Source organism: Chiloscyllium plagiosum, unplaced genomic scaffold, assembly GCF_037043375.1.
Source record: "Chiloscyllium plagiosum isolate Xiang-an unplaced genomic scaffold, Cpla_swu_hap1 HiC_scaffold_27, whole genome shotgun sequence".
Lineage (NCBI taxonomy): Eukaryota > Metazoa > Chordata > Chondrichthyes > Orectolobiformes > Hemiscylliidae > Chiloscyllium > Chiloscyllium plagiosum.
The window spans coordinates 58,080,751-58,091,936 of record NW_028270165.1 but is presented as its reverse complement, the minus strand read 5'-3'; the positions used below and the strand labels follow the sequence as shown (position 1 = coordinate 58,091,936).

Sequence of the window (11,186 nt, the reverse complement as noted above, 5' to 3'; positions counted from 1 at the left end):
CTGACTGGGAGCAGAAGAGTTTGACTGAAGTGTGTCGGTGCTAATGCCTTGATGTCTCATTTTGCTCTCACCTTCTCGGGGTCATTAACCATTTTGTGTCTGGTCCTTCCTCAAGAAGCTGCGTTGCAGGTTCACCCTGAATTGACACTTTTTTTTTGCTTCCCAAAATCAGACCTGCTCACTCTCAGCAGGATCCCAGTGTTGTGAAAGATATTAACTTTCAGGTGGAGGTATCCAAAATTCAGAGAGATGTCAGTATTGATGTTTTTGCTTTTTCTACCCCTGTAAGCTCCTGAATCAGCACCTTAAGGGGAATTAGTTAGAGCTGAGTGAGAACAGAGGGGGAGAGAGAGTGAGATGGTGCTTTCAATTTTGTGGAACAACAAAAGATATTCCACAGAAAATAGAATTGCTTGTTCTGAATTTCTACCCTGCACTGATAGTGATGGCTTTTGTAATCTCTTTTTACAGAGTATTTGAAAATCTGAAGACTGAAGTTTCAAAATCAACAGATGAAGGGCTTATGCCCGAAACATTGACTCTCCTGCTCCTCGGATGCTGCCTGACCTGCTGTGCTTTTCCAGCGCCACATTTTTTGACTGACTCTCCAGCGTCTTCAGTCTTCACTTTGATGTCAATGTCTGACAGTCACTCAATCCATCGGGACCGCAACGATTTTTGACTGTGATTTCTGTGAGAAGGATCAACGCTTTTTGGTTCCTGTTTGAGGACGTTTTCAGTATCAGTGGGACTGGACGAGAGCCCCGACTGTTGCAGCGCACTGTGCGTGGAGCCGGACACAGTTATACGGCCTGGAAAGGGGATTTCACGGCAGGGAGGGGCTCTAAACGTGTTTGTGTGCAGCTGAAGCTGTGGCCATGGAGAAACCCGAGGAATCCCGCCCCGTGGAGAAACCGTGGAAGTGTGGCGACTGTGGGAAAGGCTTCCGTGTCCCGTCTGCCCTGGAGACTCATCGGCGCAGTCACACTGGGGAGAGGCCATTCCCCTGCACCGACTGCGGGAAAGCCTTCAGACATTCCTCTTACCTGTTGGCCCACCAGCGGGTCCACACGGGGGAGAGGCCCTTCAGCTGCCCAGAGTGCGGGAAGGCCTTCAGCACATCCTCCCACCTGCTGAGCCACCAGCGTGTACACACGGGGGATAGGCCCTTCAGCTGCCCAGAGTGCGGGAAGGCCTTTACCCAGGCCTCCACCCTGCTGAGGCACAAGCGGGTCCATACGGGGGAAAGGCCTTTCAGCTGTCCCGAGTGTGGGAAGGCCTTCAGCAATTCCTCCACCCTGCTGACCCACCAGCATGTCCACACGGGGGAGAGGCCCTTCAGTTGCCCTGAATGCGGGAAGACCTTTACCCAGGTCTCCAACCTGCTGAGGCACCAGCGTGTCCATACGGGGGAAAGGCCTTTCAGTTGCCCTGAATGCGGGAAGGCCTTCAACGATTCCTCCACCCTGCGGAGTCACCGGCATGTCCACACGGGGGAGATGCCGTTCACCTGCTCTCAGTGTGGGAAGGGCTTCACCTGCTCCTCCAATCTGCGGATCCACCAGCGTATCCACACGGGGGAGAGGCCCTTCAGCTGCCCCAAGTGCGGGAAGGCCTTCAGCAATTCCTGCGCCCTGTTGAGGCACCAGCATGTCCACACCGGGGAGGGGCCGTTCACCTGCTCTCGGTGTGGGAAGGGCTTCACCTGCTCCTCCACCCTGCAGAGCCACCAGCGGATCCACACAGGGGAGAGACCCTTCAGCTGCTCTCAGTGCGGGAAGGCCTTTACCCACGTCTCCTCCCTTATGACCCACCAGCGTATCCACACGGGGGAGAGGCCATTCACCTGCTCTCAATGCGGGAAGGGCTTCACCTGCTCCTTCAACCTCCAGACCCACCAGCGTATCCACACGGGGGAGAGGCCATTCACCTGCTCTCAATGCGGGAAGGGCTTCACCTGCTCCTTCAACCTCCAGACCCACCAGCGGGTCCACACGGGGGAGAGGCCCTTTAGCTGCCCAGAGTGCGGGAAGGCCTTTACCCAGGTCTCCACCCTGCTGAGGCACCAGCGGGTCCACACGGGGGAGAGGCCCTTCAGCTGCCCCGAGTGCGGGAACGCCTTCAGGAATTCCTCCACCCTGCTGGCCCACCAGCGGGTCCACACGGGGGAGAGGCCCTTCAGCTGCCCCGAGTGCAGGAAGGGCTTCAGGTATTCCTCCCACCTGCTGACCCACCGGCGGGTCCACACGGGGGAGAGGCCCTTCAGCTGCCCAGAGTGCGGGAAGGCCTTTACCCAGGTCTCCACCCTGCTGAGGCACCAGCGGATCCACACCGGAGAGAGGCCGTTCACTTGCTCTCAGTGCGGGAAGGGCTTCACCTACTCCTCCAACCTGCGGAAACACCAGCGAGTTCACGTGCCATCACAGGGGGATTGAAGAAGTGAGCCATTATTGATTGGACTATCAACCCGGATTCCGGGTTTGAATCCCCCCACGACAGATGGCAGAATTAGCATTCGGTCAGAAATGTGGAGTTCGGAATCTAACGATGAGACTGTTTCAGGGAGGGGGTGGTGCGGGGGAGAAAGCCCCCATCTGATTCACTCTCTCCCTCGTTAGGGAAGGGAACCGCCATTGTGGGAAAGGATTCACTCAGTCGTTCCAGCTGCATCCTTTACCCGGTCTGACCTACACGTGACTCCAGACCCACAGCAGTCTGGTTGACACTACACTGCCCCTTCCTGGCAAATGAGTGGGGAGAAACTTACTTGGAGACAAGGTGTGGGTTGAAATTGCTGATGAGGCAATACTTCCTCCGGGTTACGGCTGTACCAAGGATCCGATTACAAAGGGACAACTTGGTGCTGGCCAATAGTAAAGACAGTGAGGGGGGGTGGGACAGGGGAGGTGTGGTGTGTGCACTTTGACCTTGAGGTGCTCAAAAAGCAACTGCTTTTTCTCTGCCTTTTTGCTGGGGGGGATCTGAAGCTGTAACAAAGTTGGGTTGCAATAAAGGTTACCTGATCTTACCACTGGGCTCAGACTCTCATTGAAAGCTTTGAGCTCCAAGAGGTTTTTGTTTTAAAGCTGCTCATTTCTTTCAGCCTCCTGCACTAAGTTTAGAACATAGAACAAAGAACATAGAACAATACAGTGCACAACAGGCCCTTCAGCCCTCAATGTTACGCAACCTGTGAACTATTCTCAGCTCGTTCCCTGACACTATCCCAAAATCAACCATGCGCTTACCTAAGGATTGTTTAAATCTCCCAAATGTGGCTGAGTTGACTACCTTAGCAGGTAGGGCATTCCACGCCCTTGCCACTCTGCATAAAGAACTTGCCTCTGACATCTGTCTTAAATCTATCACCCTTCAATTTGTAGTTATGCCCCCTCGTACAAGCTGATGTCACTATCCTAGGAAAGAGTCTTTCACTGTCTACCCTATCTAATCCTCTGATCATCTTATATGTCTCTATCAAATCACCTCTTAGCCTCCTCCTTTCCAATGAGAACGGTCCCAAGTCTCTCAGCCTTTCCTCATAAGACCCTCCTCCAGACCAGGCAACAACCTGGTAAATCTCTTCTGCACCGTTTCCAATGCTTCCCACATCCTTCCTGAAATATGGGGGCCAGAACTATACACAATATTCCAAGTGTTTTGTATAGTTGCAGCGTGATATTGCGGTTCCCCGGAACTCAATCCCTCTACGAACGAAACCTAACACACTGTATGCCTTCTTCACAGCACTATCCACCTGACTGGCAATTTTCAGGGATCTATGCACATGGACTCCAAGATCACTGGCTTCCTGTTATTCTTCCCAAAGTGAATCACCTCACATTTAGCTGCATTGAACTCCATTTGCCACCTCTCAGCCCAATTCTGCTAATCCATCCACCTCTGCCTGCACCTAAGTAATTTTAAAAATGACAAACCGCAGTAGTCCCAAAACAGATCCTTGTGGCACACCACTAGTAACCGGACTCCAGGCTGAATATTTTCCATAAAACACCACTCGCTGCCTTCTTTCAGAATGCCAGTTTCTAATCCAAACTGCTAAATCACCCTCAATCCCATGCCTCTGCATTTTCTCCAACATCCTACCATGTGGAACCTTTACGGAGGTCCATGTACACCACGTCAACTGCCCTATCCTCATCTACATGCTTGGTCACCTTCTCAAAAAACTCAATAAGGTTTGTGAGACACGATCTGCCCTTGATGAAACCATGTTGACTATCTGAAATCAAATTGTTGCTTGCTAGATGATTATAAATCCGATCTCTAATATTCCTTTCCAAAAGCTTTCCTTCAACAGAAGTAAGGCTCACTGGTCTATAATTACCTGGGTCATCTCTGCTGCCCTTCTTGAACAAGGGCACAACATTTGCAATCCTCCACTCTGGTACTAAGCCTGTAGACAATAACAACTCAAATATCAAAGCCAAAGGCTCTGCTATCTCCTCCCTCGCTTCCCAGAGAAACCTCAGATAAATCCCATCTGGCCGAGGGCACTTGTCTACTTTCACTCCTAGAATTGATAACACCTGTGTGCAACTAACCTTGATCCTTTCGAGTCTAATATCTCGTACCTCATTCTTCTCCTCTACAATATTCTCTTTTTCCTGAGTGAAGACCGATGAGAGATATTCATTAACACCTCTCCAATCTCCACAGGGCCTACATTCAACTTCCCACTTCTGTCTTTGATTAGCCCTATTCCTACCCTAATCATCCTTTTATTCCTCACGTACCTATCGAAAGCTTTAGGGTTCTCCTTTATTCTATTTGTTAAGGACTGCTCATGTCCTCTCATTGCTCTTAACTCTCTCTTGAAATCCTTCCTAGCTAATCTGTGACTCTCCATCGCCTCATCTGAACCATCTTGCCTCATCAACACATAGGCCTCCTTCTTCTTTGTAACAAGAGATGCAATTTCTGTTGTAAACCACGGTCCCCATTACCTTATCACTTCCTCCCTGCCGGACAGGACATACCTATCAAGGACACACTATATCTGTTCCTTAAACCAGCTCCACATTTCAATTGTTCCCATTCCCTGCATTTTGCTACCCTATTCTATGCATCCTAAGTCTTGCCTAATTGCATTATAATTGCCCTTTCCCCATCGATAACTCTTGACCTGTGGCATGTTCCTATCCCTTTACATCGCTAAATGAAACCTAACTGAATTATGGTCACTCTCTCCAAAGTGTTCACCTTCCACTAAATCAAACATCTGGCCTGGTTCATTTGCCAAGCACCAGATCCAGAGTGACCTCCCCTCTTGTCGGCCTTCGACATACTGTGTCAGAAAGCCCTCCTGCGCACATTGGACAAAAACTGATCCATACGAAGTACTAGAGTGAAAGCATTTCCAGTCAATGTTGGGGAAGTTAAAGTCCCCCATAATGACCACCCTGTTTCTTTCACTCCTACCCAGAATAATTTTGCTAATCCCCTCTTCCACCTCCCTGGATCTCTGCGGAGGCCTATAAAAAAACTCCAAGCAGTGTGACCTCTCCTCTCCTGTTTCTAACCTCAGCCCACATTACCTGAGTAGATGAGTCCTCATCAAAAGTTCTGTCAGCCACCGTTATATTATCCTTGACTAACAAGGCCACGCCTCTCCCTCTTTTACCGCCTTGGCTGTTCTTAATGAAAGATCAAAACCCTGGAACCTGCAACATCCATTCCTCACCCTGCTCTCTCCATGTCTCCGAAATGGCCACAACATCCAAGTCCCAGGTACCTATCCGTGCTGCAAGCTCACCGACCTTATTGCGGATACTCTGGCATTGAAGGAGACACACTTCAAATCACTTCACTGTCTACCAGCACATTCCTGTGACCCTGAAATCCAGTCCCTGTCCTTCCTACTCTCATCCTCCTGTGCATTGCAGCTACACCCACCGGTTCCCATCCCCCTGCTGAGCTAGTTTAAACCCACCCGAATAGCACCAGCAAATTTCCCACCCAGGATATTCGTACCCCTCTGGTTCAAGTGAAGACTGTCCTGTTTGTACAAGTCCCACCTTCCCCAGAATGAGCCCCAATTATCCAAAAACCTGAAACCCTCCCTCCTGCACCATCCTTGCAGCCATGTGTTCAGCTGATATATCTCCCTATTCCTTGCCTTGCTATCACGTGGCATGGGTAACAAACCAGAGATAACCACTCTGTTTGTTCTAGCCCTCAGCTTCCACCCTAGCTCCCTGAAATCCTGCCTTATATCCCTATCCCTCTTTCTGTGGGAGATTAGAAATGTTGTTTTTGCAGATGGGTGAGGGGGTGTAGTAGGGGGAAGGGAAGCGGAATTCTTGTAGCATGTAGCATACATAAGGCTACGACTTTAATGAATATAGAGGGTCTTTTAAAGAAAATAGTTTTAAGCTAGGGAATAACTTTAAAGTGTTGTAGTGGACCACAAAAAGAAGCAGCAGGGGTATTTCACAATAAAGCTGAAGTATACTGATTCCGCAATAAAGTGATTCCGCAATTTGTAAACTGAATAAGAACGCTAACATGCTCTGTTTTGGCGCGCATTTCTGCTTGATTGCAGAAGCGTCCAGTACTTAGAAGACTGTAATAAATTGTTCTTGTTTCCAAGGCTTTGTCTCAGGCTGATTGATTTGTGAGTGAGTTCTGTTCCTCACAATTGGGGGCCTCGTTCCGGGATCCAGGACTCAGACCGCTCGACACTCTTGGGATGACCGGGGAGGTGTACCTCGCCGATTTCGGTGATCTCCGACTCCCTTGCTTGTCGTTCGCGGTTTGGGCGAGTACGATCCGGACTGGGAGACCCTGGAAACAAGGCGGGCAGACGCGGCGGGTTAGGTCGAGCAGCTCTTGTGCACAGGACCCGGGTAGGGAAAGGTCTTAAAGGATATATCTGGGCGACCGGGGGCAGCGGTATTTGCAGCAAGAATTGCTGCGGGACGGGGCACACCGAAATGACCAGGTAACTCTGTGCACAGACCAAGGTCAGAAGAGAGACCTTTTATGTCTTGCCTTGGTGGTCAGGACATATAAAAGTATGGGGAATTGGTGATATATAAAATTAAGCATATGTCAATGGAAAACAGCCAGTGTCAGAAGGGCGAGTAGTTGAAGGGCTACTGAGGATGCCCTTCATAACTAACTTATGACCAGACGTCCAGATGAATATTCAAAAGCTAGAGGAGTCGTTGCGGAAAGCTCAAAGTGTCTGTGAGACACGGTGTCTGTGTGTGTGTGTGAGAGAGAGAAAGAGCTGTACAGCAACTAGAAAGTTTAACCCGGTGTGATTTGGTTTGAATGCACATTTGTTTGTTGGTGATTGAATGTTTCTGCTTTGTTCCCTGGAGCATGAGATCCGGGACTGTTTTGAATCTGATTTCTACTATGGAAATTTTAACATGATTTCTCTTAACGTTAAGGATTTTACAGATAATGAAATAAAGTGTTAACTCCTGTTCTTTTTACAGGTCATGACTGCCTTACTATCAGTTTCTAACTAATCTCTTTTATCCTTACATAAAAGTGATTTATGGAGAACAGTTGAAGTCTCAAAAAGCATATAGTTGGTCAGATTAATTGGACGAGTAAGGTGTCTAGTTAGGACCCTGAAGGGGGTGTGGAAGAAGGTGACACCGGACCTCGTTAAGATTAATTAAATTAGCAACAATGGGAGGCACGGGGAGTTGGCTGGGTAACGATCGATCTGTAAATAACGTTAAAGGGGAATATATTTCACCCGACAGTCCTTTGGGGAGAATGTTGGGAAATTGGGAACACAACTCCCGGACGTGGGGGAAAGATAAGGCTACAATGGTAAACTGTTGTTGTTTTGTCTGGACTAGATAAAATATTAAGGCGCCTGGTATTTTTTGGCCCAAATTTGGGTCCGATGAGGATTGGCTGTGTCAAGATCTTAATATATATGTCAATCGGAAAGAAGCGTACAGTCAAAAAGAGTCCGATTATGCGGTTTGTTGGATAGGGAGCGCGGGAGTAAAATTATGTCCCATGAATAGGGAGGAATCAGGGAAAGAACAGAAAAAGAATGAACAAGGGAAGCCACAATGGGATCCGTTGATGTGTTTGCCGCCCCCATATACTACTCCCCGGAACGAGCCTACAGCTCCCGAAGTAGAACCGTGTCCAGACACAGAAATGGGAACGGACTCTGAACTAAAAGATGCAGAACCTGGGGGGGGGGGGGGGGGGGGCAGAGTCACTCGAGCCACCACATGTAAAGGAGGGGCAGAGATAATGGAAAATGTAAAATTATGTCCCTTACGAGAGGTTCCGATTGGGGAAGGTACAATCGGATATGTAAACGCTCCCCTAACGAGCAGTGAAGTTAGGGTCTTTACAAAGGAAATGAAAAGTTTAATAGAGGATCCGGTTGGACGAGCCGAATAATTAGAGCAATTCCTAGGGCCTAATTTATATACCTGGGGAGAACTGATGGCAATTTTAGGAACATTATTTTCAGGGGAAGAACGAGGTATGATTAGGAGAGCAGCTTTATAGGAATTGGAAAAGAGGCACCCAGTTGGGGAAGAAGGGGCCCCAGCAGAACAGAAATTCCCAAATGTTGACCCTCATTTGGAAAATAATGACAGAGAAGATCGGGATTCAATGCGGGATCTATGAGAAATGGGAATATTAGGAATTAAAGAGGTGGCACCAAGATCATAAAACTTTGTTAAGGCCTTTGAAGTTCGACAAGAGAAGGATGGAACCACTTCTGCATTTCTTAAAAGGCTCAAGGAGGCCACAAGGAAGTGTTTGGGAATGGATCCCGATAATCAGATAGCACAGGGACTCTTAAAGGTCCAGTTTGTAACTAAATCATGGCCGGACATACAAAAGAAATTACAGAAATTAAATGGATGGAGTGAAAGACAGATGGAAGAGCTGTTACGTGAGGCACAGAAAGTGTATGTGAAAAGGGAAGACGAGAAGCAGAAACAGAAAGCCAAAATGATGGTGGAGGCAGTAGAAGAAATAACAAAAAGGAGACTGGGGTCAAGGGCTAACAGGAAGGGTACGGGAGGACACGAAAGACAAGGGTCAGATACCTGGGAAAGTAGGCAACAAACCAGAGATAACCACTCTGTTTGTTCTAGCCCTCAGCTTCCACCCTAGCTCCCTGAAATCCTGCCTTGCATCCCTATTCCTCATTTTTTTGTGGTTAGCACTGCTGCCTCACAGCACCAGAGTCCCCGGTTCAATTCCCTACCCCCCCCCCCCCCCCCCCCCCGTGCCGCGTCTGCGTGGGTTTCCTCCCATAGTTCAAAGACGTGCAGGTTAAGGTGAATTGGCCAAGCTAAATTGCTCCGTAGTGTTTGGTGACGGGGAATGGGGCTGGGTGTTTTGCTCTTCGGCGGGTCGGTGTGGATTTGTTGGCCCGAAGGGCCTGTTTCCACACTGGAGGGAATCTGATCTAAAGTTCTGGAATTTATATATTGAGGAACTGAAACCTGCAACCCATTCTAAAAGCAAAGCAGCGGTCCAGGTTTGTTCCAAATATTGCATTGGTTGCATGACACTGTGATGTTTTGGTATTAATTCTGTGTCTTAGGATCCTGCAGCACAGCTACCGGCAGAAGAAGCAGCGCTGCAGAAGCCAGTGCTTCCAAATACACCTGGGTGGGCGGGGTTTACGATCTGCGTTCTGAAGGGGCGGGGCTTACGCGTCGCCTTGGCGGAGGAGGGGGCGGGACCAGGGCCAGGGGGCGTGGCCATCCCGAAGACGGAAGTGTGCCCGCGGCCTGTTTCCTCCGCTGGAGCTTCGGCTGCAGCAAGTAAGGTAAAGCTTTATCAATATTTCTTTTTACAGAGTTTGTATTTAATAACCAGTAATGGCTACTCAATATCATCATAAAGTCCCAAAATGCAATTCATTTCAATCCATAGCAGATCAGCACTAAGAGTTAATTTTCTACGGGATTCAACAGCCTCAGCACTAAAATGGTCTCACAATGGAACGGCTGTGAATGTTATCACTTCGTGTCCTGTTCACTCAGATTCACCGATGCTGAGGCAAACGTTCTTAATTGCCTCACAGCATCCTGTTATCACTTGGTGAGCCCAGGTGTCCCTATCTTTAAGTTCTCTCCTCTTTCTGAGCCTTCCTGCCTGTTTATTTTCTAGTGCAGTAAATGTATTCAACAATTCAGCATTACATTTTAGTCTGAATGTTTAAAGGCAAGTTTTAAGACTATATACTTTCTCACCCAGATGCCCACACCCTCATTCCTCCCTTTGATTGCACTGCGAACACTGAAAGAGAAGGCTAATCCAAACGAATGCCCTTCAAGGTGGTCCAGCCATCAACATCCTGTAGAGCAACACCACCATCTTCGCAGCTCATCTGGTCATATTTATCATTGTCATCGACACGTGTGGGTGAGCCATCGGATCGCAAAAGGAGCATCTTCTGGGGCAAATCTATATCACTAAGGGACCTCATAAGCCTAGCAATTAAATACCCAACAATACCAATACCGACAAACAAACATAGCTAAATTGATAAGCCAATTGTACCATGAGCCCAATCTGCAGTTTCCCCAACTGGTCCCTTCAGTCATTCTGTCAAGGAATGCCTGGATCTCTTCTTGTATCTGAGGAATATTGCCAGTGAGATCGGGAATGCCCATAGTGCATTTATCTTGGACAATGGTGCAGACCTCACCCTCCCGGGCGAGTATATAGTCTAAGGCATACCGATTCTGCACAGAGTAAAGACACAGGTCTGATAATCCCAGTTTACTCTGTTCCAGAGCCTCTTTAGTCTGATTTCCGCGAATGGTCAGGCCGCAAAAGAGGGAATTGCGGTTCTGTTGACTTGTCACCCCTGCCGATCCTTCCAACCCCAGGGTACTCTGGATTCCCCAGCCTATTGGGTGTCCTGTATTGTCACCCAGTCCCTTGGGATCCTTCCAGTTGGAGCAAGGTTGGCTGACACCGACCGCTGCATCCTCCTCAGATGGAGGTTCTATCGACTTGTCCACTGGCCAGGACAAGGTACTGTTGTGGGAACAAGGGCTCCGATGGTGACCTTATGAGGAACATCTTTGCCATCCAGGACAAGGAAATTGGTAGCTTTACCTTTACCTTAAGAAATAATAGCTGGAAATGTGTTGCTGGAAAAGCGCAGCAGGTCAGGCAGCATCCAGGGAACAGGAGAATCG

At 48.7% G+C, this 11,186-nt stretch overlaps 1 protein-coding gene across 1 annotated transcript; it reads left to right on the top strand.

Annotated features, from left to right (window-relative positions):
• Positions 1–782: 782 nt before the first annotated feature.
• On the top strand, positions 783–3,125 carry LOC148144250 (uncharacterized). Its single transcript, XM_087974657.1, has one exon. The coding sequence runs from the start codon at positions 879–881 to the stop codon at positions 2,433–2,435; it is 1,557 nt and encodes a 518-aa protein (XP_087830783.1). The 5' UTR covers positions 783–878; the 3' UTR covers positions 2,436–3,125.
• Positions 3,126–11,186: the final 8,061 nt, after the last annotated feature.

What these genes read in the sequence shown, in the direction of transcription:
- LOC148144250 (XM_087974657.1), top strand. Translation starts at nt 879, where the DNA reads ATGGAGAAACCCGAGGAATCCCGCCCCGTGGAGAAACCGTGGAAGTGT.